The 17,672-nt window shown below is 46.4% G+C and overlaps 1 protein-coding gene across 3 annotated transcripts in view; it reads right to left on the bottom strand.

The window, feature by feature from the left end:
* Positions 1 to 17,672, bottom strand: part of SIK2 (salt inducible kinase 2) — a 244,066-nt gene that overhangs the window by 21,056 nt on the left and 205,338 nt on the right. The window contains exons 1-5 of one of the 3 annotated variants that reach the window (XM_059867052.1): positions 14,344 to 14,462; positions 12,103 to 13,564; positions 7,961 to 8,077; positions 6,998 to 7,061; positions 1,506 to 1,667 (exon numbers count right to left, since the gene is read on the bottom strand). In XM_059867052.1, the coding sequence (XP_059723035.1) occupies positions 1,506 to 1,667; positions 6,998 to 7,061; positions 7,961 to 8,077; positions 12,103 to 12,144 (385 nt within the window). In that variant the 5' untranslated portion in view covers positions 12,145 to 13,564; positions 14,344 to 14,462. Of the gene's footprint in view, positions 1 to 1,505; positions 1,668 to 6,997; positions 7,065 to 7,960; positions 8,078 to 12,102; positions 13,565 to 14,343; positions 14,539 to 17,672 lie in introns of those variants that run through there. The other 2 variants (XM_059867051.1, XM_059867053.1) reach the window with 2 other exon arrangements.

The raw sequence follows: 17,672 nt of genomic DNA, 5'->3' as shown, positions 1-17,672 counted from the left end.
TCCCAGGGATCTGCACAGCACCAGATAACTCCAAAAATCCCAGATAAACCCTGTGCAGCTCGTCATCCTTCTCCTCTGCAGGGAAAACTCCAACAACTGACTCGGCACAAATCACTACAAAGTTTCCAGCAGCCTGAACTTTCCTCCAGCTCCTTCAGCAGCCAGGCTGGACACAGGGAGCTCTTATCAACCTGATAAGGACTGAGATCCACGGAGGAACCAGTTCATGGGCTCACCTGCATGCAGCCCACCTGTAATTAACTCTGAGCACTGGAGAAGTGGAGCAGCAGAGCAGCTGGGGCAGGGCAGAGCCCATGGAATCTCCTCATCCCATTCCCAGCCCTGAAGTCTCCTGGCTCTCCTGAGATGCTCTGCAGGGAGCTTCTCCCAGGGGATTTGCATCCCTGCAGTGCTCAGGACACCCAGGGCAGGAAAACCTCTGGATGCAGGAGCTGAGACCCCTGAGGAGCTCTGGAAAATTCTGCCAGGCTGAACATCACGAGGTAGAGAGGGATCAGGGGGCAAAAACGTGGCACTGAAGGCTGGAGAGAAAGCACAGGTGAGCATCAGCACAGAAATTCCCTTCTTTCAGCTCAGCTCCCCAGAGCAAGGGGGTGGCTGGCTGCCCTCAGACTGAATTTAGGATTAATTCAGTATAAACTGGCCTGGTGGATCAATTGTCCCTGGTTGTTCTGACTGCCAGGAGCTGCTGGAGGTGGGTTCAAGCATGAAATCAGGAATGGGCACAGGAAAAGCCCCCCAGGAATGGCAGCACTGATGAACCCACCTGGGGAAGGCTCCACAACCCTTCCACCACGGCAGAAACGCCAGCAGGGAAATGAAAAGGTAAAATAACCCAGGAATGTTTCCTCATTTCACCTCTCTCAGCCTGAGAAAGGGAAATTCCTTTTCCTTCCTTCACTCCTTCCCTTCCTGCTCCCCTGTTCTTGAAGGCTGAAGTTCAGCAGTCCCCAAATCAAGATATTCTCTGTTTTACCCATTTCCAGCCTCTCTGGGCTAAAGTCAGCATGGAAGGATCTGTGGAATTGTAATGAAAATGATTTCTATTGCTAGCAACATCTGCTGTGTCTAAATTTATAATTAAAGTGAAATCATGCATGCAAAAAGGAAAAAAATAATCAATAAGCTTCCATTTTGTGGTTTGTTTTTTAATGTTGAAAGAAGTTATTTGGTAACTCTGTTTTAACCTGAACATCTGGCAGCTTTAAAGGCACCCACAAAAAATGTCTGTGACTATAATAATGTCTATACACAATATAATATGTCTGTATATATTACAATGTCTATAACTACTATAAAATGTCTACAACTGAATAATTAGTTTATTTCATTTTAATTCTTTTTTTTCTGGAGGTTAACATTGGAAATTTGGATGGACCTTGACACCCACCATGGCGAAATTCACGTGGAAAACCACGACGGAATCCCAGGCAGCACCAAAAGGAGGTTTTATAAAAAAACCACACCAAAATCAAGTGAAATACCTGCTATTTTGATGTTCATGTTGTTGTCCAGCAGGAGGTTCTCAGCTTTGAGGTCCCTGTGCACGATTTTCCTGCCGTGGCAATATTCCACTGCCGACAGGATCTGCCAGAACTTGCGCCGCGCCTCGGGCTCGCTCAGGCGCCCGTGGCTGGCCAGGTAATCTGGGAAATAAAACCACCAGAATCAACAAATCTGCTTGAATCAGTCTGCACAGCAGGCAGCAAGGCTGGGTTTTAATGGTTTCACCCCAAAAATCAGCACAAGGAAAATCAAACTGGTTTGCAGGCTCTTAATCTTGCAGCCGACCCGCCGAAAAAATGGAAAAAAAAGGAAAATTTTTCTTTTCTTTTCTAGCTACCTGGGCAATATTTGCACAATATCTTCATATCTTTTCATTTGCATAATATTTCATGTTTTTTCATGATATTTTCGTGGTAATCTAGGAAATAAAAGCAGCAGAATTCCAACAAATCAGGTTTAAATCAGTCTGCACAGCAAGTAACAATCCTGAAATTCAGTGATTCCTCCCCAATAATTAGCACAAAGAACTCAAATCAACTTCCAGTGTGTTGTTCTCCCAGCCAAATCTCTGAAAAATTGGAAAATAAAGGAAAATTTTTCTTTTATTTTCTAGCTACCTGGGCAATATTTGCACAATATCTTCATATCTTTTCATTTGCATAATATTTCATATTTTTTCATGATATTTTCGTGGTAATCTGGGAAATAAAAGCAGCAGAACTCCAATAAATCAGGTTTAAATCAGGCTGCACAGCAAGTAACAATCCTGAAACTCAGTGATTTCTCCCCAATAATTAGCACAAAGAACTCAAATCAGCTTCCAGCTTTTTGTTCTCCCAGCCAAATCTCTGAAAAATTGGAAAAAACAAGGAATTTTTTCTCTTTTCCTTCTTTTACAGCAACCTGCTCAATATTTTTACAATATTTTCACACTTTTTCATAATATTTTCTTGGTAATCTGGGAAATAAAAGCAGCAGAAATCAAGCAAATCAGGTTTAAATGGATTTAGGCAATAAGCATGAAACTCAATGATTTCTTCCCAATAATCAGCACCAAGGAACTCCAAACCAATCTTCAATTTGTTTTTCTCCCACTCAACCCTTTGAAAAAAATGGAGAAAAAAAAAGGAAAATTTTCTCTGCTCCTTCTTTCCTGGTCAATATTTTCACACCCTGGGAGTTCAAATCATCCTAAATGAAACAATTCAGGTTTAAATGGACTGGCCAGCAAGCAACAACACTGACATTTAATTTCTCCCAAACAATCAGCACAAGGCAACTCAAACCAGTTTCCAACTTACTGCTCTCCCACTCAACCCTTCAAAAAAAAATGGAAAAAAAGAGGAAACTGTTGCTCCTTCTTCTACAGCTCCCTGGTCAGTATTTCCACAATATTGGAATAATTCACTGCACCATCCTGGACACTTCAAGCTCGAATTCCTCTGAAGTTTCCCATCACACTTCACCCTCTGAAGCCTCAGCAGTGGCTGTGGGCTGGATAAATGTAATTTTTTTTGAATTTCTGGGAATAAAACCAGCGCCCCAAAGGTGCCCAGGCTGAGCTCTCTCTCCTCTTCGCTGTGTCACAGGCAGAGAGAACATTTTGTTTTCATGTTTGATGGCACTGGAAGAACCAATGTCAGCCCTGAAACCAAAACCTGCATTTATCCTCAGCAACAAAAACAAGGGGAGCAGCAGAGCTGGCTTTAAAAACCCTGCTCTGGGGAAAAATCAGAGAATTGGGGTTGGGATGGGCTCAGAACACCCCCAAAGAACGCAGCCAATGGCCAGGAGCAGCCAGAGCTGAGGTCTAGAGTGATTAATTTTATGTGATTAATTGTGTGTGGTTAATTTTATATGATTAATTTTATGTGATTAATTTTATGTGATTAATTTTATCTTCTACTTGTGTAACATCTGATCCCAGCAGCAGCACCTTGCCCAGCACAGCTCCAAACCTGCCCTGGTTATGGGATTGTTCCCTGTGTTTTATGGGATTTTTAATTCAAATATCATTCAGGGGGCTCTGTTAGCCTGTGTTTTACAGGATTTTTAATATTTGTAATATTTGTCATATTTTCAAATATCATTTAGGGGTTTTGTTAGCCTGTGTTTTAGAGGATTTTTAATTCAAATATATTTAGGGGGCTCTGTTAGCCTGTGTTTTATAGGATTTTTAATTCAAATATCATTTAGGGGCTTTGTTAGTCTGTGTTTTAGAGGATTTTTAATTCAAATATCATTTAGGGGGCTCTGTTAGCATGTGTTTTAGGGGACTGTTAATTCAAGTATCATTTAGGGGGCTGTGTTAGCCTGTATTTTATAGGATTTTTAATTCAGATGTCATTTAGGGGGCTCTGTTAGCCAGTGTCTTAGGGGATTTTTAATTAAAATATCATTTAGGAGCTGTGTTAGCCTGTGTTTAATAGGATTTTTAATTCAAATATATTTAAGGGGCTCTGTTAGCCTGTGTTTTAGAGGACTTAATTCAAGTATCATTAAGAGAGCTCTGTTAGCCTGTGTTTTATAGGATTTTTAATTCAGATATCATTTAAGGGCTCTGTTAGCCTGTGCTTTATAGGATTTTTAATTCAGATATCATTTAGGGGGCTGTGTTAGCTTGTGTTTTAGAGGATTTTTAATTCAGATATCATTTAGGGGGCTGTGTTGGCTTGTGTTTAATATGATTTTTAACTCAAATATCATGTAGGGGCTTTGTAACTTTGGCAATATTTTCATTGCAGCTTTTCTCTGTGGTCAGAGCTGGTCTGTGGGAGCTGCAGCTCTGAGAGCTGAGCTCAGAGCTCCCACCCCACCTCACAGCCTCTCAGCTGGCTTCACTTGGCAAAGCACAAGAACAAACAAAAGCCTGGCAGTAAGGAGAGATCATAATATTTGCAAGCTAAATATCACTGAGGCACAGAGTGACAAATCACAGGAGAGCGAGGTGAAGTCGGCTATCAAAGGCACAAACTCAATTAGCCCTGAGCTGTTAATCCAGCATTTGTCAGCAGTGCAGAGCGAGCTCATGGCAGGAGGGTCGGGGATGGATGGAGATGAGAGATCTCTGAGGGCAGGGCTTGGAATTTGGGGTTATTGCACAGGGCCAAGGGCAGGGCCCTGCTGGGAGCTGCCAGGCACAGCTGGAGCTGGGCTGAGAGGAGAGAGAGAGGTAGAGAGAGAAGGCAAGAGAGTGGCAAAGAGAGGATGAGAGTGAAAGAGAGGAGCAGAGGGCCAGGTTCCTGTTACAATGCAATAAATCTTCTTCTGGGCTTGGAACTTGGGGTTTATTGTAAAGGGTCTCGGGCAGGGCCCTGCTGGGAGCTGCCAGGCACAGCTGGAGCAGAACTGAGGGGAGAGAGGGGTAGAGAGGGTGAGAGAGAGGATGAGAGGGTAAGAGAGCGAGGTTCCCATTCCAATACCATAAGTCTTCCTCTGTGCTGAATATTCCAATTCTCACCAACCAATCCAGCACAAGACACAAATCCTACAGCATTTACACACAGCCTATAAGGATCATTCCATCACCACACTGTGTTCCATTTTAAACCCTAAAAACTCCTCTTTGGGCCCCTCTGCCAGGCCAGCAGGGTCTGCTCTGACCCCTGGAGCTGCCTGCAAGCAGAGGGTGCTGTTCCATCCAAAGGGGATTGCCCTCAGCCAGCCATGCCATTGTTCCCCAGGTGCTCAGTACCTGAGGGATCTCAGAGCTGCTTCCATTGCAATCTCACTCATGGTTTCCATATTCCAGCCAGCCATGCCATTGTTCCCCAGGTGTTCAGTACCTGAGGGATCTCAGAGCTGCTTCCATTGCAATCTCACTCATGGTTTCCATGTTCCAGCCAGCCATGCCATTGTTCCCCAGGTGTTCAGTACCTGAGGGATCTCAGAGCTGCTTCCATTGCAATCTCACTCATGGTTTCCATGTTCTCAGAACCCTTTGCAATCACATTGATCAGGCTTTGCTGTTCCATCTTCCCCCACGGCCATGCAGCCAAGCTGGCCTTGGCTCTTCTGCCCCTGCCAGGATTTCCTGGGAGATCCCAAACTGGGAGCAGTGCCTGGCTCTGGGATCAGCCCTGGCCCTCCTGCAGCCCCAGGGCTGGCACTCACCAGACGGGGCTGGGGGCACGGGGCCAGCCCAGGGACCCTGCTGGGACAGAGGGACAGCTGGGACAGAGGGACACCTGGGACAGAGGGACAGCTGGCACTGCAGGGCCCTGGGCACCCTGAGGGGCTGCAACAGCAAAGCCACCCCTGCCAGGAAAGCTCCACATCTTCTGCACTCATCTCAGCTGCTGTCACCCTCTGGCTACAGCAGGGTTTGGGGTTTTAAATTCTATTATAATTAATAAATACCTTCCTACAGCAGGGTTTGGGGTTTTAAATTTTATTATAATTAATAAATACCTTCCTACAGCTTTTAAATTTTATTATAATTATATTTTAAATATAAATATACATAAAATTATATATATAATATATATAATTTATAACTATATATATATAAACTACATACTATATATTATATATAATTTATAACTATATAATATTATATATAGTTATATTGTCTAATAATAAAACATTTAATTTTATTATAATTCTATTTAATATACATATCAATAAAATTATACATTTCTGTTGTATAATAATAAAACAATTAATTTTATTATAATTCTACTTAATACATAAAAATATAGATAAAATTATATATATTTATATTGCTTAATAATAAAACTTTAAAATGCAATAATTTCAAAAATTTTAACATTTTTATTTTTAATAAGAATTAATTTTAATCTTAGTATAATTTAATTATTTATATTTTTATTTATAATTCTATTATAATTATATTAAGTTTATGTATTGTATATGTATTATATAATACATATAATGTATATTATATGATATATTATATGTAATATAATATAATATAATGTAATATAAATATAATATAATGCAAATTATATTATATAATATTGCATGTATACAATCTATATGTATTATATAATACATATTTAATATATACCATATTATATATTATATATACAAATAATGTGTACATATGTACACAATTTTATTTTTTTTATTATATTATAATAAAATAGAAGGCAGAAGTGATTTTTGATTCACAGCTACACCAGCAGGATACACACACACTCACACACACACACACACACACATATATATATAATTTTATATTTTTTAAATTATATTTTAATGAACTAGAAGGCAGAAGTAGTTTTAGATTCCCAGCCACAGCAGCAGGATTTTTGTGCCAAGACAAAGCCCAGCAGAAGGACAAGAGGCCGTGGAAAGCAGCTGAAGGAGAGGAAATCAGATTTAAAACTAAAAGGTTTTAGCTCTGCAGCTGCACAGAAATGAGAAATCTGACAGAGCCAGGAGATCCTCACTGACCCTGACACCAGGAAACACTGAAAAGCTCAACATGGAAAACTCTCCTGCTTACCAAAGATCTCCCCATTTTTGGCAAATTCTGTCACGAGGTACAGCATGCTTTTGGTCTCCATCACCTGTGGATGCAGAGGTCACACATGAGGGAAAAGCAAAACCAGCCAAACCCAGCCAAAAAAATCTTTATTTTATGGTTCTCTCCTAAAGCTGGGCAAGTTCTGCTTGCACCTGGAATGGTCACAATCCTCCAATGTGAGCAAACAAAATAATCAAGAGCTTCATTGAGAAAAATCCTCCACTTCAAAAAGTCACTTCAGGTTTCAGGACAATTTCCAGGTATTTTGGGTTTATTTCAACAACCTCAGGGAAACGTTTCAGCATCAGCTGAACTTGTCTTGCTTGCCAAGAGCTCTGTGAGTTTGATTTTACATTTTATTTATGACCTGGCCTGAGAGTCCCTAGAGACTGCTCACAGATAAAGCAAACCAGGGAGACAATCTGGAGGCTGTTTTAAAAATAAACTTTACAATTTTATTTTAAAATAAAATTGATCAAATGCATTTTTCACCAGCCACTGAAGGAGTGAGCACCACCCTCCCTCCCAGTGATCCTGCTGATCTCCAGACTTCAGTTAAATATTCCCAACCCCTCCTCTGCCACTTTTCAGTGCTTTCATCCAGAAAGGAACTGAGGGGAGACATTATCAAACAATAAACTGCAAATTTATCAATTGCAAATTTAACTCCTTAAGCTCCATCTCTACCTGTCACATCAATATTTCAAAGGCCAGTTTTATTTTTTAAATAGACCATTTCTTTTTGAAATATTTTAAAGGCCAGTTTGCATAAAATTAACTTCAAGCTGAACTGGTCTTAAGTGGGATCCTTATTTTTGTTTAGCAGAACAAAGAGAGGGGAAAAAGGGGGAAAGAAAGGGAAAAAAGAGGGAAAGAAAGGGGAAAAAAGGGGAAAAAGGGTGAAAGAAAGGGAAAAAAGGGGAGAAGGCCCTCTAAGCCCACCTGGTAGAGCTTTATGATGTGTGGGTGGTCGAGCATCTTCATGATCTGCACCTCCCTGTAGATCTTCTCCAGATTCACAGCATCCAGCTGAGATTTGTCAATGATTTTTATTGCCACCTGCAGACCAAGAGCAAAAATGAGGTTTAAAAACTCTCCCCCAACGTGCTCCCTGTGAGTTCACCCTGGTTAGGAAGGGAAAATGCAGCCCCAGGTAACTGGGGAGTCCTGAAATACAAATCCCAGGCTGAAAAATACAGCAGGGCAGCACTGGAAGTGTCTGGGGTCCCTCTAAGGGGCTGCAGGGCTCTCACCCACAGCAGCATGTGAGGAAAAGCAGGTTTGCAGTGAGAAAAAGCAGATTTTCAGGGGGAAAAAGCAGATTTTCTATGAGAAAAAGCAGATTTTTCAATGATAAAAAGCAGGTTTTCCATGGAATGGAAGGCACAGAACAGGTGAGAGAGGCCAGTGCTGCAGGTGCTCTCAAATCAGCAATTTGCAGTGACCAAAATCTCATTTAAAAGCTCAGTGGTGCCCATTTCTGGAGTCAAGGTGACAAATCTGAGTCCCACAAAATTATACTTTAAGAGAAAACCTGTTGGCTCCACACAAACAATCCAAACCTCCTGCAGCTGCAGCTGTGCCACCTTTAATTAATCCAAATGCTGTTATCAAAGGGGATCTGCAGCTCATCCCTTCAGAGAAAAAAACTCTGCAGGTGAATTTAGCAGCCAGACCTTGGAACCACACCTCAGTCAGTTCACAAAACACATCCTGGCCCTGCTGCCCTTGTTTTTAGCCAATAAATGCAAAGGGAAGGTAACTCTGGATGTTGAAGGGATTAAAAAGCCCCAGCAGAAGATATTTAAAGTGGAAACCAAGAAGAAAGTGCAAATGCAGCCCCTGCATGTGCAAAGGTAAAAATGCCAAAGAGTGCTGACCATGGAAATGGCATTTGTTCAGCCTGAATGTCACTTCATTATGATTTGTTTTTTAAATTTTATTAATTTTATTTATTATTATTTATTACAAACAATGGAAGTCCCACTAATGCTTCCAATTATAACAGAATTTCACAAACTATTGAACAGGGGAGAGCTGCTGGAGACAGAACCCCAGGGGAGGTGAGCCTCATGATCTGCCAACACTGATTGTGGGCCCACCTGATTCACAATTTTTTCTTTATTGACCTCAGCTCACTCTGATTTTCCTTCTTTAACAATCCCCTGTCTTTCCTCAGCTCCCAGGGAAATGTACAACTCCAAGTGTGCAGGAAATTTGGGCATAAAATAGATAAACCTGCTAACATGGATACACTGATTATGGGCCCACCTGATTCACAATTTACTCTTTATTGACCTCTGCTCACTCTCATTTTCCTTCTTTAACAATCCCCTGTCTTTCTTTAGCTCCCAGGGACATGTACAACTCCAAGTGTGCAGGAAATTTGTCCATAAAATGGAAATACCACAGGAGAGCAGCAGCTCCTCCACTCAAATGCAGATAAAACACCTCAGCTCATTCTGCATCTTCATCTTGCCAGGACCAGGGGGGATTTTACAGAAGAACCACTTGAAAATACTTCAAATCCAGCAAAGTCTTGCCAAGGATGCAAGGAGGAGCTGGGAATTCAGCAGCTCCTCCTGGAGCTCAGCTGTGTCTTGATGACAGGCAAAGGGATGGAAGCCTTAGAGGTGGAGAAGCTCCTTCAAGGCACAGAGCAGTTTCCTACATGAAAAGTGTGGGTTGTTCCTAAACATGCAGCTTGCCAACAGCTACTGGCAACAGCTCCAAACAAACAACAACCACAAAAAATCCCAAATTTCAAGATAAAACCTCAGCAGCACGTGCTTCACCTGACAAGGAAAACCAAAAGGGGATCCCTGACCTCCCCCTGTCACCAGTTTTTGCTGCTTCAGGAGTTACATCCCAAGGTATCTTTGCAGTTTTCGTGGTTTCTTCTCATTTAAAAACCCAATTTGCACTTATTTCTTATTTCCTTCCCTCTTCCACTGAAGGCCCGGGGAATGGGAGTTTGCTCAATGCTCCCCTGACCCCTGGGAATTGCAGCTGCCAAGGAGTGAGGATGAAATGCTTGTCAGGAAAAGATGAAAGTTCTTCTGCTCCTCAGCTACTCCAACTGTCACTTTCCATTGTTTTGGTTTTATTCATTTAATTCTTGAAAGGAAAAACAAAGGCAAAAGCAAACACCCAAACCAAAAGAAAAAAACAACCGCAAAACCACAACACAACCTCCTGTTAGAAATTCACATTCAAACAGAGCTTTGTCCCTGCAGGTTACAGAAATTCACATTTGTTAACCCAGGGCATTCTTAAAATAGATAAAATGCATTAAAATTAACTGACACAACTTCCTGCAGCCTGGAGAAACTCCAGATTCTGTTGTGTGGCACAGGAGCTGCTGTCTCTGCTGGAGTTGCTCACTTTGCAAACACCTGAGCACACCTGAACTGTGCCACAGATCCAGCCCGGGGCTGCAGGCTCATTTTTCACACATTTTTTCCAGAGGAAAACACAAATTCCCTGTATCAGCAGCCAGGTGAAAGCACAGCTGGGAGCCACAGGGAGAGCCAGGTTTGATTTTCCCCTGGGGAGCAGCCAGCAGAGCTCCTCTGAGGGGATCAATCCTTGGGGGGGGTTAATTAAGGATTTTAGGGGTGGGGTCCCAAATTCCCCGCTTTTCCCAAGCAGCACCTTCACTACTCCAAACCTTTTCCCTATTCCCTACACTCCAAACATTTTCCTTATTCCCTACACTCCAAACCTTTTCTCTCTTCCCTACATCCCAAACCTTTTCTCTCTTCCCTACATCCCAAACCTTTTCCCTATTCCCTACACTCCAAACCTTTTCCATATTCCCTACACTCCAAACCTTTTCTCTCTTCCCTCCATCCCAAACCTTTTCTCTCTTCCCTACACTCCAAATCTTCTCCCTATTCCCTACACTCTAAACCTTTTCCCTATTCCTTACATTCCAAACCTTTTCTCTCTTCCCTACATCCCAAACCTTTTCCCTATTCCCTACATCCCAAACCTTTTCTCTATTCCCTACACTCCAAATATTTTCCATATTCCACACCTACTCCAAACCTTTTCTCTCTTCCCTACACTCTAAACCTTTTCCCTATTCCCTACATTCCAAACCTTTTCTCTCTTCCATACATTCCAAACCTTCTCCCTATTCCCTACATTCCAAACCTTTTCCATACTCCCTACACTCCAAACCTTTTCCCTCTTCCATCCCCACCCTATTTCACTGGAAGAACATCTCCCCATCTTCTCCCCACTTTCCCACTGTCATTCCTGTTCCCTGCCCTCCTCCCCAGGAAAAACCTCTGCTCCTTTCCACCCTCACGAGCAGGAGCTGCCCTGGGATCACAGGATTTCTGGGCAGCAGGATCCAGAAAGGAGCCTGGCAGGGAAAAGCCACGTGGCCTCCACTCAAACACCCAAAAAGGCCAAGCAAAGGTCGGGCCCAGCCCCCCCGGGGTGGACTGGCACTGAAAAGGGTCAGGCAGCACCTCTATTCCTGATATCTTTAATAATTAACTTATTCCTGATATCTTTAATTAATTTATTTATTCCTGATATCTTTATCACCTAATATCTTTATTAATCCCCCCCCCCCGGGTGGACTGGCAGTAAAAAGGGTCAGGCAGCACCTCTAGTCCTACATATCTTAATTTAATTAATTTATTCCTAATATCTATATCAATGTCTTTATTAATCCCCCCTGGGTGGAGTGGCACTAAAAAGGGTCAGGCACCTCTATTCCCACATATCTTTCTTTAATAGATATATTCCTAATATCTTTATCACCTAATATATTTATTAATCCCTCCCTGGGTGGAGTGGCACTAAAAAGGGTCAGGCAGCACCTCTAGTCCTAATATCTTTAATTCATTTTTTCATTCCTGATATCTTTATCACTGATTATCTTTATTAACTCCCCCCATTTTTCCCAACTTCCACACTTCTGTATGGTTGTTTAGAACTTGCATTAATCCAAGTTCTGATTTCTGATTTTGTCTGCACACACCCTGTGCTGTTCTCCTGCTTCATGTTTGCTTCCATTTCATTTCCACCCCTGCTCACAATTTATGGCAACAATTCTATTTCCTCACCTGCAGTCCTTCCACAGAAAGGATGGATTGCACACAATCCATAAGTGCTGCATCCAAGGTAATAAGAGCCCATCTTTTTTAATTTGATGGTTACTGGCCAGGCAGAGTTGTGTTAAATTAAAAAAGCAAATATTTTAAAGGTCAAAATCATATAGAACACAATTTCAAAACGCCAACAACAAACAGGTTCTGAATCTAAAATTCAGAATTCAGGCTTCAAATCAGGAGGTTCAGGAGAAACTTTGCCAGGGACTCCTTTTAAAACAGGATTTTGGAGCAAATCTCAGCAGCATCACAGCATCCTCCTGCAGCACAGACCTGAGGGCACACAGCCCTTCCAGGACCCAAAACCTGAATATTCTACCAGTGGAACTTAAGGAACAGTTCAGAAAAAGCCTGAAATAGGAAAACCCTTCAGGCTGGAGTCCTTAACGAGCAGGATTTCCACTCTGTGTGCTCAGGGACCCAACAATCAGGTGAGCTGCTCCAAACTGGAAGTGCTTATTCCAGAGAGTATTTGGCTGGAATTAATTTCCTCTGACATCACCAGAAGTGATCTGAACAGGGTTCCCCTTCCTCAAAGATTGTGTAAATACTTCCAGCAACCAAGTCAGCAATTCAGTTCCAGAAAAACACTCTTGCATCTCTCACTGCAGAAGTCAGAGCTGACTCAAAAAAATCAAAGACCTTGACAAAAAATCCTCCAGCACAGGTGAAATTGCTGTAAAAATCCCACGGAAGATAAAAAGGCTGCAGGCTGGACAGAAAAGCTGGTTAAAAAAAAATCAAGATAATAGAACTCAGCAGTTCCTCAGGACTCAGATGAAAGAATCATCCAGGAATCGGGGATCTTTCAAGCTCTGTGTTTTCTGTAACCTTTGTTATTTCCAACAATGCTAAACAAACAGCCTTTCTAAAACGACCATAAAAACGAAGATTAAAGTTCTCATCTCCATCCCAAAGCCTGCCAAAGGAACCAGGGCTGAAGAGCAACGACAAGCGAGCACCTTCGAGTGGAGCATTTGCAATTCTGGCACGTGGCACCAAACTTGGAAAGGGAGCGCTGGCACTGCTCGGCTCTCCTGCAGGAGCAAGGAAGGGCTCGCAAAGAGCCGAGCTGATGATGAACTTGAGAAAGGAGGCAAGAGGAGAACTTTCTTCAGTCCCTGCGATGCAGAGCTCATCAATCACAGCGTGGCCAGAGCCCTGTCAGCACCAGGGCTCCGCTGTGCCCAGCTGAGCTCCAGGTTTCAGGCGTGCTCCCGTTCCTTCAGGGATGATTTTCCCCACAAGCTCAGGGTGATGAAGACCTGCAGCCCTTCCAGCCCGTGCTCGGGACGGTGTTTCAATGACTTTGGTCAGGCACAGAGCAGCGCAGGATCCTCTTCTTCAGCCAACAATGAAATCGACCAGAAGAGAGCCTCACAAAAAGCTCACCTCTAGGTGTAGCAACTAAAACTACCTAAAACAACGCAGAAGAGGAAGCTGATCCTCCAGAGCCATTACTCTCATCAAATACCTCCTTTTTTTTTTCTTTTTCCTTTTTTTTTTTTTTTAAAGTGAACACTCTGCATTTTTACCCAGGCAGACTGACAATCATTTTTGTTTTAGGTAAAGCAGCAGGTACTAACAATAATCACCGGGTAATACACGGGGGCGGTGAAACAAAGGGGCTAAAAATGGTTGGATTTGGTGAAGTTGGAGGATGCCGTGCTGAAGAATTCAGCGCACACACACACACACACACAAGTTCCTCTGCTGAAACAGATAACCCGGCATTGCCCGGGTCAGGAAACCCCAAAATATCCAGGGCACGGCAGCGGGCACAGCACAAGGTCTGACCCTTCCCGGGGAGCAGAAAGTGCTGCTCCAGCAGCAGCGGAGCATCCTTGGGGTGCCACCCTGCCACCGATGCCACCACCCTGGGGCTGCCACCCCGGCAGCGATGCCACCATCCCGGGGGTGACACGCAGGGGGCGGCATCTTTGGGGTGACATCCCGGGGAGGGGGGGGGACATCCTGCGGGTGACATCCCCGGGCATCCCCCCGCGGCCTCGGAGGCGTTCTCCTGCCCTTCCCCGGAGGATGCGAGCGGGAGAACCACCCCCCCCAACCCCGGCGGCCGGGGCTCCGCGTCCCCGCGGGAGGTGCCGGAAGGGACAAAAGCGGCAGCCCCGGCCTCGGCGGCCCCGGCCCCGCGCAGCCCCCGCGGCCCCGCCGCGCCCCCCGCGCCGTGCCCACCTCGCTGCGGGTGATGCGGTGCCGCGCCAGCTTCACCACCGCGAAGTTGCCCTTGCCCAGCGTGCCCTCGATGTCGTAGAAGCCGACGCGGACGGGCCCGAGCCCGCGGGGCAGCAGCGCCGGGGGCCGCCGGGGCTCGGCCATCACCATGCTGGGCTCGGGGGGCGGCGGCTCCGGCTCCGGCTCCGCGCGGCGCCCCCGGGGCCGCGCCGCCCCCTCCGCCACCGAGCCACCGGCGTCACCGCGCGCGTCACCGCGGGCGGGGCCTCGCCATGGCAACCGCGCTGGCACGGCCCGCCCCGGCACGGCCCCGGGACACCGGGACACAGCGCGGGGACAGGGACAGGGCCACCGGCACCGGGACACCGGGACACCGGGACTCCGGGATGCTGGGCACCGGGACACAGCGCGGGGACAGGGACAGGGACCGGGACACCGGGACACCGAACGGGGACAGGGACAGTGCCACCGGCACCGGGACACCGGGATCCTGGGCACCGGGACACAGCGCGGGGACAGGGACAGGGACAGGGCCACCGGCACCGGGCAACGGGACTCCGGGATGCTGGGCACCGGGACACAGCGCGGGGACAGAGACAGGGACAGGGACACCGGGACACAGCGCGGGGACAGGGACAGGGCCACCGGCACCGGAACTCCGGGATGCTGGGCACCGGGGCACCGCGCGGGAACAGGGACAGAGACAGGGACAGTGCCACCGGGACACCGCGGGACACCGCACTGGGACAGGGAGAGGGACAGTGCCAGTGCCACCACCCCGGTGGGGACACCCGCGCGGGGACAGTGCCGGTGCCACCGGTCCCGGGGGACACCGCGGCACCCGCGCGGGGACAGTGCCGGTGCCATTGCTACCACGCCACCACTGTCACCACCCGGGGGACACCCGCAGGATCCGCGCTGTGACCCCGCCAGTGCCACCAGCCCTGGGGGACACCCGCGGCACCCGCGCTGTGTCCCCAGGGCTCGGAAGCCACCGGAGCGACCCCTCCGCGCTGGCATGTCCCAGCCCCGCGCCCTCGCAGAGGGAAGGTGCCCTGGGGCAGGGGCACCGCAGCGCTCCCGGGTGCCTCGGGTGTCTCCAACCCCTGGGCAGCGCTGTCACCCTCCGTGGGAACTCCTGACCCGTTTTGGGGTGGAACTTGGGGCTTTTCTAAAATTTCTGGCCGTTGCTCCTTATCCTGTCACACTGAGCAGAGCCTGTCCCCATCCTCTGACACCCCTTGGAGAGGTTTGTACACCTTGGTGACATCCTCAGCCTCCTGTGAGCCGAACACGCCCAGCTCGTTTTTTGGATTCAGAGAACAGCCTCAGGCTCTCTGCAGCTTCCTGAGGAGGGAACGCGGAGAGGGGGAGCTGAGCCCTGCTGCCAGTGACAGGACAGGTGGGGATGGCTCAAAGCTGTGCCAGGAGAGGTCCAGGCTGGAGCTTATGGAGCATTTCTGTACCAAGAGAATGCTCAGAGCTCCCCAGGGAGCTGGTCAGGGGCCCCAGCCTGGCAGTGTCCGAGGGGTGTTTGGATAAAGCCCTTGAATGACTTTTGTGATGTCCTGAAGTGGCCAGGCAGACGCACAGGGTGACTTTTGCAGGCCCTTTCTTGGGGAATTATTCCTCTGTTTTATTTCCTGCACATTTGGAAAGGCAGATCTGGAAGCTCTGTTGGTCCCTTTGACCTGGAATGGTCTGAGAACCATCAGAGCTGAGAATGTGGGAAGAAATGTAAGGCCCTTTCTGCTGAATTTCCTTTTCAGTGCTGAATTTCCTTTTCAGTGCTGAGTCCACTGATTCTGCTTTAGGTGTGCACTTACATTTTAAAATTCCACAATCTTGGCTCTCTGAGCTCATGCCTGTCCCTCCCTCTCCCCTGCTCCATCCCAGGCTGGAGGACTGGTGCCTTGCTGACATTTGGGAGCCAGGAATCACCCCTGGAATCTTTTAGTTGCCCTGACTAAGCGAGGCCCATCCCAAAGCTGATGGCACAGCACGTGCCTGTTGAATCAGCCACAGAGCTTGATGAACACACAGAGTGGCCACAGAAAAGAGAAAAAAAAGAAAAAAGGAAAAGAGTGGAAGAATGCAAGGATCAAAGTTGTGTCGTTCTTTCCCTTTTTAGGCAGGTTTTACACGTAAAGCTGCCTCATCCCTGTGAAAAGTGACTTTTGTTCCATGTCAAGCAGCGATGACTGTTCTGCAGAGGGAACTGAAGGTCTCTGTGCAGAAATTAATGCTTGTCCTTCACTGCTGATGAGATTCCTCCAAGGAGTGACATTTGGGGATGACGCTGCTGGCTCGGGCTGCCATGGAGAATCAGGGAGCTGCTGCTGCTCTATTTATCCCCTGCACAAGTTCTGGCAGTGAGTAACTGATGGCTGGGGTTAGTCAGACATCCACCCTTTCAGTGATTGATGGGTACGTGAGAGAGCCTTCCAGAATCCTCTCTGAATAGCAAATGGTGTCATCCCGAGCTGCCACTTGCCAAATTTCACTCCTCTTTCACCTTTTCTTCTCATCCAAACTCGGCGTGTCAAAAGTTACTTTTTTTCCTGCAGAATGTTACCTAACACTCCTTCTCAGTCACGTCCCCGAAATTGAGTTTTTTAGCCTGCAAACATTTATTTGCTCCTGCCCGCTTTCAAGCCTCATCCTGGTGAGGGTGAATGATTGATTGATTAAGCCAGATTTGAATGATTAAACCAGATTAATGCAAATTAATGATTAAGCCAGATTTTGGTGCTTGGAAGAGAAAACTTCTGCAGAAACCCCACCACAAAGCAGGAAAGTTCAGGTGACAAAAACAGGGCTTAAAAACGCAGCGAGAGGAACTTCACCCACAAAAAACCATCCTCTGCAGGGTCCGCTGATGGTTTTTGCTCTGCTCCGAGGGAAGGGATTCCAACCCCTCCCAAAGCGGGCCGAGCGGATTTTCCAGGACCCGAACGTGGAGCGCTCATGCCCTCGTGTGGTCGCTGCTCCTGCGCATCCTCCCGCGGCCGGGATGCCCCAAAGGAGGGGTCCAACTCCGGGATTCATAACATTTCCTCGCCTTAATAACGCCCAGCACATTCAGGTCACTGCCCGAGCCCCGGGGCGGCTCAAGAGGTCGGGTCACACACTTGGCTGCCAAAATTTGGCTTTACACAGCTGAACTCCAGCATCTGACAAGCCCTCCCCCTCATTTTCCTGGTTTTCAGTGCCTAAATGATGCTTGATAGCTGCCAAACAGAAAAAAATAAGGGGGCCAAGAATAGAAGATTAAAAGTGGTCGGACTTTTGCTTGATTTGCATTAATTACTGCATTAGAAACTCCAGAT

Source organism: Haemorhous mexicanus, chromosome 24 (genome assembly GCF_027477595.1).
Source record: "Haemorhous mexicanus isolate bHaeMex1 chromosome 24, bHaeMex1.pri, whole genome shotgun sequence".
NCBI lineage: Eukaryota > Metazoa > Chordata > Aves > Passeriformes > Fringillidae > Haemorhous > Haemorhous mexicanus.
This window is presented reverse-complemented; position numbering and strand designations above follow the sequence as displayed.